This window comes from Balaenoptera borealis, assembly GCF_965194805.1.
Source record: "Balaenoptera borealis genome assembly, chromosome: 8".
Taxonomy (NCBI): domain Eukaryota; kingdom Metazoa; phylum Chordata; class Mammalia; order Artiodactyla; family Balaenopteridae; genus Balaenoptera; species Balaenoptera borealis.
The window spans coordinates 35,368,586-35,381,095 of record NC_138865.1 but is presented as its reverse complement, the minus strand read 5'-3'; the positions used below and the strand labels follow the sequence as shown (position 1 = coordinate 35,381,095).

At 32.7% G+C, this 12,510-nt stretch overlaps 1 protein-coding gene across 9 annotated transcripts in view; it reads left to right on the top strand.

Annotated features, from left to right (window-relative positions):
• ERCC6L2 (ERCC excision repair 6 like 2) overlaps window positions 1–12,510 on the top strand; it is a gene marked incomplete at its 3' end in the record, with an annotated part of 192,154 nt that overhangs the window by 39,090 nt on the left and 140,554 nt on the right. For all 9 annotated transcript variants that reach the window (XM_082401105.1, XM_082401106.1, XM_082401108.1 and 6 more), the window contains 2 exons: window positions 935–1,057; window positions 10,056–10,249. In XM_082401105.1, coding sequence (XP_082257231.1) covers window positions 935–1,057; window positions 10,056–10,249 — 317 coding nt within the window. The remainder of the gene's footprint in view (window positions 1–934; window positions 1,058–10,055; window positions 10,250–12,510) is intronic.

The window sequence follows — 12,510 nt, the reverse complement described above, 5'->3', positions numbered from 1 at the left end:
CTTATCTCTTCAAATACTTCTGCACCATTCTTTTTCTTCTATCATTTGAGATTCACATTGTAGGTATCCACACCATGTTGAAAACACTATTTTTTGATAGTTTTTCTAATTCTCTCTTATTTTTTCTTTAGGTTTTAATATTTGTATAACTTATTTTTCTAAAGTAATGATCAGTTATTTTCCCCCATATATATGTATACCTCATATATTTTCCCCTTAATATTTAAAACAACTCTTCCAGTATTATATTTGGTGTTTTCATATAATTTTAGTTATTCAAAGAGATTAACTTAGTTGCCCAAGTTCACATATCTGCCAAGCAACTTAGGTTGAAATTTGAACCAAGGTCTAGTTTAAATATCTCTTGCTCTTCATTATATGAAGTTACATTTCCTTTTTTCCTATGTCTTTTTGTCTTTCTCACTTGATATTTGGAGAATAGCTATTATTCAGAATGGTGTGTATAATGATGAATTGCCTTAGTTTATCTTAAAATAACATTCTATCATTCCACCTATATGTATTGGATACAGAAAAATGTACAAATTTATGAGCCAAGTATTACCCCCTTAATGAGTTTATTTTCTACAAGGAAAAAGGAATGTACACAGTTTATTGTGATAGAGAATATGATATCTCAACTGATGAGATCAAGAAAGAATTCACTGAGTAAGTAGAACTTATCATGAAAGAGATGGCAATGTGAGAATTTTTATTTTAATTTTTTTTACTGCATTCAAGGGTAACTTTTATATTATAGATTTGTTTGTTAATACAAATAAAGAAAACAAATACTAGTGGTTCATATTGTGTTTCCTCCCAGCAAATCTATTTGTACTTACTCAAATTGTCACTTACTGAGTATTCAGGTAAACAGTAAAATTTTGTCCATCACGATACACAGTGATTGAAAAAATTGGACTTTTTCTCCTAGGTTATTTCATTTTTGGCTGCAGTTTTGGGTAAAAAGGGAACTCGTGAAGATATTGAAAATAACATGCCAGAGTTTTTACTAAGAAGTATGAAAAAGGAACCCCTTTCTTCTACAGCAAAAAAGGTAAGATATCTAGAAATGTACAGTTCATGAAGCTGGTATTGCAAAAGTGTCTGGAAACTTTTAAACATTATACATTATAGTATAAATTTAAAACATAAGGATTTAAAGATGTTATTTAAACATTTCTTTCATAGACCTAATTTCTGAAGGATTATCAGTTTTGTCCTCAAGTTAGATATGATTGACTCTGAAAATAGCAAAATGTAATTTCAGTTTGAATTTTGGGGGTGGGGTGGGGCTTTCAATCTTTTGCCTGGCAAGATTTACATGACTTAATTTGATTAATTTGTTAAATTTCCATGAATGTGTATATAAAGTTAATTGAAGTCCATTGTATTGTTTTTTATTTATGTGAGAATGAAATGCAGACAGTAGTAGATATTGCTAACAAAGGTGCTTCAATGATGAAGTTGCTTAGCAGAATAATTACCTCCTGAATATATGAAACAAATCCTTCCTATACAAGGAACATCAAAGTTGGAATCAGAAAGGCTAAGTAAGGTCTAGGCTGTCACTGTCTCTGCCCATGTGACTGTTAATGCTATTCATATCCATTCTTCAGCTTTCTTCTTTGTAAATGTGTGTTTATAAATATCTTATACATAATTCTTATAAAAAATAAGAGATGTCTAAAAAAAAAGAAATGCAAAAAAGAAAGGTGTACTATAGGTATGTGTCTGACTTTTATATTGTCCTCAGCATCCAGGAAACTGGATAGAAATAAAGTTTAACTGATTTCGTGAAATCCTTATCATGTTATGGTGATGAACCACTTCCTACACATTGTTAAACAGTGTCTTTTACATATTTCTTATATATAAGATTGCTGAGAAGTCCAAGTTTACTCTTGTCTATGATTACGGGCATTTCAGTGTAAAATTTTGAGAGGTATTGGCTTAAGGTATTAAAAAATCTTATTACTTTAAATTTCCTATTATTTTCAATAGCATAGGTCCATTCTTAGTGTCAATTTAAATTTGATCCTAAAGAAGCATTATAATTCTTAATGTGTTTTAAGTTTTCAAGAGTTCAAGTACTGTTTTTAGCTTTGCTTTCAGATTGATTTGAATGTGTTGAACCATCCTTGCATCCCTGGAATAAATCTCACTTGATGATGGTGTATGATCCTTTTAATGTATTGTTGAATTCAGTTTGCTAGTATTTCACTGAGGATTTATGTTTGTCAGGGATATTAGCCTGTAATTTTCCTTTCTTGTGGTGTTCTTGTCTGGTTTTGGTATCAGGGTAATGCTGGCCTTGTAAATGAGTTTGGAAGTATCCCTTCGTCTTCTGTGTTTTTTGGAAGAATGTGGGAAGAATTGGTGTTAATTTGGTAGAATTTACCAGTGAAGGTGTCTGGTCCTAGATTTTTGTTTGTTTGGAGGTTTTTGGTTAATGATTGAATCTCCTTACTAGTAATTGTTCCATTCAGATTTTCTATTCCTTCATATTTCAGTCTTGGTAGGTTGTCTGTTTATAGGAATTTATCCATTTCTTCTAGTTTATCTAATTTGGTGGTGTATAATAGTGCAGAGTAATTTCATATGATCCTTTGTATTTCTGTGTTATTATTTGTAATGTCTCCTGTTTCATTTCTAATTATATTTATTTGAGCCTTCTCTCTTTTTCTTAGTCTAGTTAAGGGTGTCAGTTTTGTTTATCTTTTCAAAAAACAGCCCTTAATTTTATTAATTTTTTCTATTATCTCTCTAATCTCTATTTCATTTATCATCTCTGATCTTTGTTGTTTCTTTCCTTCTACTAACTTTGGGCTTAATTTGTTCTTTTTCTAGATTCTTAAGGTATAAAGTTGGGTTGTATATATGGCTGTTAAAAATTTTTTTTAATATAGGCATTTATCACTATATACTTTACTCTTAGAACTGCTTTTGCTGTGTCCCATAAGTTTTAGTATGTTGTATTTCAGTTTTCATTTGTCTTAAGGTATTTTTTTATTTCGTTTTTGATTTCTTCTTTGACCCATTGGTTGTTGAGGAGCATATTATTTAATCTTGACATATTTGTGGATTTTTTAGTTTTCCCCTTTGATTGATATCATATCATTGTGTGATAAGATATTTGATATGATTTCAGTCTTCTTAAGTTTATTAAGACTTGTCTTGTCTCCTAACATTTTATCTGTCCTGGAGAGTTCCATATGTGCTTGAGAAGAATATGTATTCTGCTGCTGTTGAATGTTCTGTATATGTCACTAGGTTCATCTGATCCAATGTGTAGTTTAAGTTCACTGTTTCTTTGTTGATTTTCTGTCTGAGTGACCCATTGTTGAAAGTGGAGTATTGAAGTCCCCTATTATTTTATTGTTGTTATTTTTTTCCTCTTCACATCTGTTAATATTTCCTTTATATACTTAGGTGTTCTGATATTGGGTGTATAAATATTTACAGTTGTTACATCCTCTTGATGAATTGACCCTTTTATCATGATCTAATGACCTTGTTTGTCTCTAAGAATAGCTATCCCCACTTTCTTTTGGTTTCCATTTGCATGGAATATCATTTTCCATCTACTCACCTTCAGTTTATATGTGTCTTTAAAGCTGAAGTGAATCTCGTTGGTAATATGTGTTTGGGTCTCTTTTTTTTTTTTATTTTTTATTTTTTATTTATTTATTTATTTATTTTTTGGGGGGGTCTCTTTTTTTTTAAATCCATTCAACCTCTTTATGTCTTTTGATTGGAGAATTTAATCTATTTACATTTAATGTTCCATTCGTTTCCATTACCCAGTCTTTCCAACTGCCTGTTCTTCATTGAGTTTTTTGTTGTTTTATTTTGTTGGTTGTTGTCATATTTAAGTTTCTTCTAGGAAAACTCACTTTGTGGGTTTTTTTTTTTTTTTTTTTTGGAAGTTTTCTCTTACATAGGTAAAGGATGGATTCCTCAGGTCTTCAAGTATGTCAGTTCTCATCTGCTCTTGTAGTGTTCTGATCATCCGGTAGTGCCCTTCCAGGCATTTTACTGCTATTATGGATTTATTTTTATATTTGTTCTTCTGTTTTATTGGCATCAATAAATACATATGTTTAGTTAATCATTTGAACTGGAATTCTATAAAGAAAGTTTTTAATGAGATTACCAGTAATGTCCTACAGTATTCCCCAGAAGCAAATCCAAACAAAACTTATAATTTTGTGTGATGAAATTTACAAAAGATAAATTTGTTTTGATCCATTTAAAAACTCTGTGCATTTTTAAAAGATAGTCTATTAAATAGCTAGAAGAGAAATAAATTTCTTTATATTTATTATGCTAATGCAAAAATTGCAATGGAATCTTGAAAAATTAATGTTCGAACTACTTGAAAAAAATCTTTTTAATGAATTTAAATGTTATCAATTAAGGAGTGATGGGTTTGAGGTATGTATGTGTGATACACGATGCATCTTATATATATTTTTAACCTTTTCAAGTGTGAATAAATCATCTAAGAATGTGTGAAATAGATGTTTTGTGCCAAGAATAAATTCTTAAAGGAAAAGATACAAACTATGCATTTCAAATATTCTTGGAATGATTCTTTAGATTTAGGCTATTAAGATTGGAATTCAGTCTTTATGAAAATGAATCAAAGTAAATTCTTTTAAAAATACTACTATCTTGTATGATAAAACTTTAAAGATTCTGTGTAAAATTCATAATCAGTATTAATGCAGAGAGGGAGGATTTTTCTAGCAGTCATAGTACCAGCATCAGATGCAATTTCAATGGTGATTAAACAAAAAATTTTCCAGTATTTTATTTACTATACACTATTTCTTTAGTTTATTATCTTGCAAATGATGCTACTTGTTTGATTTTTTGCTGCTGAGTTTATATATTTTGGATATTAACCCCTTGTTATATACATGGTCTGCAAATATTTTCTCCATTTAGTAGATTTCATTTTGTTGATGGTTTCCTTTGTTGTACAGAAGCTTTTTAGCTTGATATAGTCCTACTTTTTGGCTTTTGCTTTTGTTGCCTTTGCCTTTGGTGTCAAATCAAAAAACTCATTGTCAAGATGTAAAGGAGTTTACCGCCTGTGTTTTCTTCTAGGAGTTTTATGGTTTCAGGTCTTAATTTCAAGTCTTTAATCCATTTTGAGTTCATTTTTGTGTATGGTATAAGATAGTGACCCAGTTTCATTCTTTTGCATGTGGTTATCCAGTTTTTCCAGCACCATTTATTGATATCTTGACAATATTTATTCTTCCATGAGCATGGATTATCTTACCGTTTATTTGTGACATTTAAAATCTTTTTCATCAGTGTCTCATAGTTTTCAGTGTACAGGTTTTTTTTATTTCTTTGTTTAAATTTATTCCTAGTTATTTTATCCTTTTTGATACAATTGTAAATGGGATTGTTTGCTTAATTTTTGTTTCTAATAGTTTGTTGTTAGTATGTAAAAATGAAACAGATTTTTGTATTGACTTTGTATCCTGTAACTTTACTCAATTTATTAATTCTAACAGTTTTCTGGTGGAATGTTTAGGGTTTTCTGTGTATTTCTATGTCTTTGGCAAACAGTGACAGTTTTACTTCCTTTCAAATTTGGATTTTTTTTCCCCCTCTGGTTAGGATTTTCAGTACTGTGGGAATAAAAGTGGTGAAAGTGGGCATCTTTGTCTTGTTCGTTGTCTTACAGGAAAAGTTTTCAACTCTCACCATTGAGTATGATGTTAGCTGTGTGCTGGTCATATATGGCCTTTATTATGTTGAGGTATGTTGTCTCTGTACCCAGTTTGTTGAGTTTTTATCATAAATGGATGTTGAATTTCCTCAAATGCTTTTTCTGCTCTATTGAGATGATCATATGATTTTTATTCTTCATTTTGTTAGTGTGGTGTATCATGCAGTTGATTTGCATAGGTTGAATCATCCTTGCGTCTGTGGAATAAATCTCACTTGATCATAATTTGTGATCATTTTTGATGTATTGTTGGATTCATTTTGCTAATATTTCATTGAGGATTTTTGTATTTATGTACATCAGGGATATAGCCTATAATTTTCCTTTTTTGTGGTATCCTTGTCTGGTTTTGGTATTGGGCCTCATAAAATAAGTTTGGAAGCATCCCCTGCTCTTCTATTTTTTCAAAAAGTTTGAGAAGGATTGGTATTAATTCTTCTTTGAACGTTTGATAGATTACCAGTGAAGCTGTCTGGTCCTGAACTTTTGTTTATTTGGAGGTTTTTGGTTACTTATTCAATTTCCTTACTAGAAACTGTTCTGTTCAGATTTTCTATTTCTTCATGATCAGTCTTGGTACATTGTATGTTTCTAATATATTTCCCTTTCTTCTAGTTTTCCAATTTGTTGACATAAAATTGTTCGTAGTAGTCTCTTATGATCCTTTTTATATCTGTGGTATCAACTGTAAGTTCTCCTCTTTTATTTCTGATTTTATTTGAGCCCTCTATCTTTTTTTCTGTTACTTCTAGCTAAAGGTTTGCCAATGTTGTGTGTGTTGTCAGAGAATCAGCTCTTAGTTTCATTAACCTTGTCTGTCATCTTTTTAGTTTCTGTTTTGTTTATTTCCACTCTTATCTTTATTATTTTCCTCCTTCAACTAACTTTAGTCTTCATTTTCTAGTTTGTGTTTTTCTAGTTCCTTGAGGTGTAAGTTTGGTTGTGTATTTGAGAATTTTTTTGTTTCTTGAGGTACTCATGTATCACTATGAACTTTCCTCATAGAACTGCTTTTGCTGCAGCAATAAATTTTGGTACATTATATTTCCGCTTTCATTTGTCCTAAGGTATTTTTTGATTCCTCCTTTGATTTCTTCTTTGACTCATTGGTTGTTCAGTAGCATGTTGTTTAATATCCACAAATTTGTGAATTTTCCAGTTTTTGTCTTGTAATTGATTTCTAGTTTTATACCACTGTCATCAGGAAAGATGCTTGATATGATTTCAACCTTCATAAATATATTGACTTTTTTGTGGCTTAATGTATGGTCTGTCCTGGAGAATGTCGCATGTGAATTTAAGAATATATTCTGCTGCTTTTGGAATCATCTGTATATAAGTTATAAGTCAATCTGGTCTAAGTCACTTAAGGTGCCACATATATTTTTAAATTTGACTTTCTTAATTCTTTGATATTCTTGTTAGTTAATTTACTGTTCATTTATTTGCTTTACTTATGTTTTCTGCAAATAGTTATAATTTTACTTGTCATTTCCATACTCATGTTTTATTTACTTTTGTTTAATTAGAAGAGATGGTATTTATTGTTTTGCTATCCATTGATCTAAGTGATATTGGTCTATAATTTTCTACTTTGTTAGACTGTTTATCAAGTTTTGGTATTACTATTATGCTGCTTTTCTAAAAAGGATTTGCAGAGGCTCCTAGAGTGGATTCTCAACTTAAATTTCCATATATAAAATAGCCATAATATACCAAAGAAAAAGTTATCAATTATGCACAATTAGGATGTAAATTAATTAGATTTGGCATTTTTGAAAGAATTAAGATTGTAGAGTTAATTACAGGGAATATGCTTTAGAGCTTTGAGTTAAATAGAAAAAATTCCAATTTTATGGTCTGTAAGTTCTCTCAATATAGGTACATTTTATTTTTCAGCTTGATATCGCACTTCCTCCAATGTGAAATTTTTACTTTGGCTCTGGTGGTCTGTCATTGTCCTCTGAATAGACAGTGCTATTCCTACCTTGCCACTGACACATGTTTTTATTCATTATTTCATTTATCAACTGAACACCTTTGTTTTCTAAGCACAGCACAAAGTACCATGGTTACAGTGGCAAATAAGAAAGTTATGCGTCTCAAGGTCATAGGCTTTCTGATTTAAGGTGCTAACATGATATGTCATTGTTGGTTAAGAGCTTTGGAATTACACAGACATGGGTTCAAATACTTACTTTGCCACTTAATAACATTATGACCTTGGGCATATTATTTAACATCTCTATACTTTAGTTTTCTCATCTCTAAAAAGGAAATAATAAATATTTTTACTTTATAGCGTTTTTATGTGAAGTCCTTGGGTTAATGTCTGTTAAATGGCATAACTCAGTTCTCTTACTTCTTTTAGTATTAAAATGAGTTATTGATCCATTTGATTTACCTTTCACAACTTTGAAGACCAATAATGTCTATAAGGAATGTCTTAATTTTTAAACAACTTCTGGAATCTTAGGGCCAATTCTAGGAATCTTCAGGTTCATTGGCACCTTTTTTTTCTTTTTTAGGTTTGGGATTTTTATTTATTTATTTATTTTAGTACCTTTATTGGAGTATAATTGCTTTACAATGGTGTGTTAGTTTCTGCTGTACAATGAAGTGTAGATTCATTGGCATCTTTGATGAATAACCCCTCGAGTGGAAAACTGCTCAAAGTGCTCAGTTGGAGTTTGGATAACATTTTCATCTTATAATATTAAAAAGTAAAAAGGTTGGGGGGTCGGGCAGAGACAATAACTGGGCTTATTACTTGGAGCCCAAATTTTTTATTTGAAGGTAGTAGGAGAAAAATGGAATTCATAGGATAAATTCTGAGCCAGAAGATGAAACTATTTGAGATGAATCACGTATGACGAAAAAGTACTTATATATGCTTGATGCTGGGGTAGAAAAAAGGAACTCTCACATTTAGTAGGTTAATCTTCCCTTCTTTTTCTTTTTCCTGTTTCTAAAACAAAGTCACAGATTTGACATCTTACAGCTGACAAATGGCCCAGCTGAAATGTTTCATAGAAGAGAGTGTAGGATTTAGAGTAGTATTGTATTATTTTTTTGTTTGTTATTTTATTTTTTTGTTTGAATGTATGTTTAATTGGTTCGTCTTTATCAAGTAGGACAAGTATAAAACTTCAGAAAAAAAACTTACTTAAAACCCTATTAAAGATAATAGCTTAGGAATAGTGGTAACAGTAAGAGATAAAAACATTAAAAATTAAAATGGCTGATGACAACAGGATTTGGGATTAGTACAGGAAATGTCGGTGAAACCCCAAAACATTTATTTCAAGATTAAACAGAAATATTGTTAATCTTAATGGGTTAGGGCAGAAGTCCCACTTACATGAGTTAAGAGAGAACAGGAGGAGAGTAAGTATGGACAGCAAGTATTGATAACTCCTGAGGATCATTTCTATAAAGAAAGTAAAGTAATGGGGGATAGCTAGAGAGAGATGTAGGTTTAAGGAAGAATTTTTTTGTTTGTTTGGTTTGTTTTTTAACGCTGAGAAATATATATTAGAATTTGTTTGCTTGAGGTTGTATGTGGTCCATTGAAAAGCAAAATGTAATCATGTTGGGCAAACTGGGGACAGTTTCTTCATCATTGACTTCAGGTTGACAGGAAGTGATTGGAGGCACTATATAAGTTCAGGGTTTGTCTTTAGAAGAGAACATGGACAGTTCACCCATGGTAATAGGTGGGAGGGCAGAATATATAGAAGTAAATATAAGTAGGTTATTGATCTAGTGATAAGAGAAGAGGAGGTTTTCTTCTAATTGCGTCAATTTTCCAGTGAGTTTTCCAGGTTATCAACTGATAGTATCTGAGAGAGGGGGACAGGAAATGGACTAGGAAAGTGAAAAGGAAAGAGAGCTCTGGAAGACCATACATTTCAAGAAAAAAACCTGGCCTGCTTTGCATATTTCTATTACCCACATGGCCCTTGAAGTTATTATTGGGATCCTGATTATACTCTTTTTCTGTTTTGGAGAATTATTTTTTTCTTATCTCTCTCAACTCCTTTTGGGGGGAAAATAAAAAATAGCTGCTCCTTTGGACAAGGTTGGGTATCTATTTTTTTCCTAATAAGGTGCTAAGTAAACAACAAAGTATTTTTTGATGGTCTTCTAAGTCCAGATATATTCAATTTCTCAGTTGTGTTTATACTTATTAACTACAGTGTCAAAAATCAAGGAATAGGACTATTGATATTCTGGATTTAACTTTGGGGTTCTTTTTCATTTAAAAAATTATATCATTAAATTTTTTTTCTTCTTCTTACAGATGTTCTTAATAGTTGCTCCTCTTTCTGTCCTCTACAACTGGAGGGATGAACTGGACACCTGGGGATATTTCAGAGTCACTATTTTACATGGTAACAAAAAAGACAATGAACTGACTCGTGTGAAACAGAGGAAATGTGAAATTGCTCTAACAACATATGAAACACTGCGCTTATGTCTGGATGAACTTAACAGGTAATCGGAATAATGGGAATGATTGCATTAGTATTCTGTTTACGTCAGTTGTATTTATCCCTTTATATTGTGATTTTTTTAAAGCTCTAAATATTCTTTAGCATGATTTAACTTGATTTCAGGATTATTGAAATAGACAGTTTATAATAATTAACTTATTTTCTAAGAAGAAAAACCTGAGTCAGATTTTCTACAGTTCCTTATTTTATTTCCTCTATTACCTCTCCAAACAATGCATGTTAATGCATAGGACTTGTCCTAAATCTCATGTACAGCCTTTTATGAGTATGATACCTCTGGACTAAAACAGTGATTTTCATGAATTATTTTAATTATGGGAGTCTGTTGTGAATATAGAGTGGCAAAAAATACATATACAGGGGCTTCCCTGGTGGCGCCGTGGTTGAGAGTCTGCCTGCCAATGCAGGGGACATGGGTTCGAGCCCTGGTCCAGGAAGATCCCACATGCCGTGGAGCGGCTGGGCCCGTGAGCCACAATTACTGAGCACTTTTTATGTCATGGAAATTAATCATTTTTCTGTTAAATGTGTTGTGAATGTTTTCCCATGTATTTTAACATTGTTTATGCTGTGTTCTTTCATATCGAATTTATTTTATAAAGTTACGTCCCTCTTGAAAAAAAAAAAACAAAAAAAAACTGCACGTCTGGAGCCAGTGCTCCGCAACAAGAGAGGCCGCGATAGTGAGAGGCCCGCACACCGCGATGAAGAGTGGCCCCCACTCACCGCAACTGGAGAAAGCCCTCACACAGAAACGAAGATCCAACACAGCCAAAAATAATTAATTAATTAATTAATTAATTAATTAATTAAAAAAATACATATACATATTGAGAACCACTATTCCAGGACTATAAGTACCCAAAAGAAATGAACTGTATCTTAAGATTTTAGTGGGGAATCTAGAGACAAGCAATTATAAAGTCATGTGAACGCTATAATATGAAACAGGGGATGTTATAGGAGCACATGAGGAGCCTGACTGCTGCAGAGTGAGGAGAGTAGTCAGGGAGCTTCCCAGAGAAGATGACCTATGAGCTGAGTGAGAATTGAAGGATGGGTAAGAATAGGAAAGAGTAGGAAAATAATCCAGGAAGAGGGAACAAACAACATTTGCAGAGAGGACTTCCCTGGTGGCGCAGTGGTTAAGAATCTGCCTGCCAATGCAGGGGACACGGGTTCCATTCCCGGTCTGGGAAGATCCCACATACTGCGGAGCAGCTAAACCCGTGTGCCACAACTACTGAGCCTGTGCTCTAGAGCCCGCAAGCCACAACTACTGAGCCTGCATGCCACAACTACTGAAGTCAGTGTGCCTAGAGCCCGTGCTCCGCAACAAAGAAGCCACCACACTGAGAAGCCCGAGCACCGCAACCAAGAGTAGCCCCTGCTTGCTGCAACTAGAGAAAGCCTGCGTGCAGCAGCAAAGACCCAACACAGCCAAAAATAAATAAATAAATTTATCCCTTAAAAAAAAAATGTAGAGGCCTTCAGTCAACAAAGATCACAGCACTTTTTAATAAATGAAAGCAGTTCTGATGTTTTCTGCATGTAATTACTGTAGCCTAGAGTGTAAGAAGGAAGTGGCCAGGAGACAACACCAGTGTGGTAAGCAAGGAACAGATCATAAAGAATACTGAAAGCCTCGTAGAGGATTTTGGTCTTTATCCTTAGAGCAGCAGAGTGTCCCTGAAGTGTTTTCAGGAGATTACTATTATGATAAAAATGATTAGATTTACATTTTATAAGTAACCAAGTTGCTCTGTGCAGAGTAGAGCCGAATTGAATGGAGAAAGACCAATTAGGAGGCTTGTTATGAGCTAAATTGTGTCCCCTCCAAATTCATGTGTTCAAGTCCCAACTCCAAGAACCTCAGAATGTAACTTAAGGTAATTAAGTTAAAATGAAGCCATTATAGTGGGACTTAATCTGGGAGTCCAATCTGACTGGTTGTCCTTAGAAGAAGAGAAGGAGATACCAGGAACTCATGTACACAGAGGAAAGGACACATGAAGACACAGCAAGAGGGCAGCAATCTGTAAGGAGAGAGACCTCAGAAGAAACCAAACTTGCCAACACTTTTGATCTTGGAATTCGAGCCTCCAGAACTGTTGTGTCTGGCATCTTTTGCTCATCATCACGTTTTTGAGATTCAGCTATGTTATTGAATGTATCAGTGATCATTCTTTTTTAATGCTGAATTGTATTGCATTTTATGAATATATCACATTTTGTTACCCA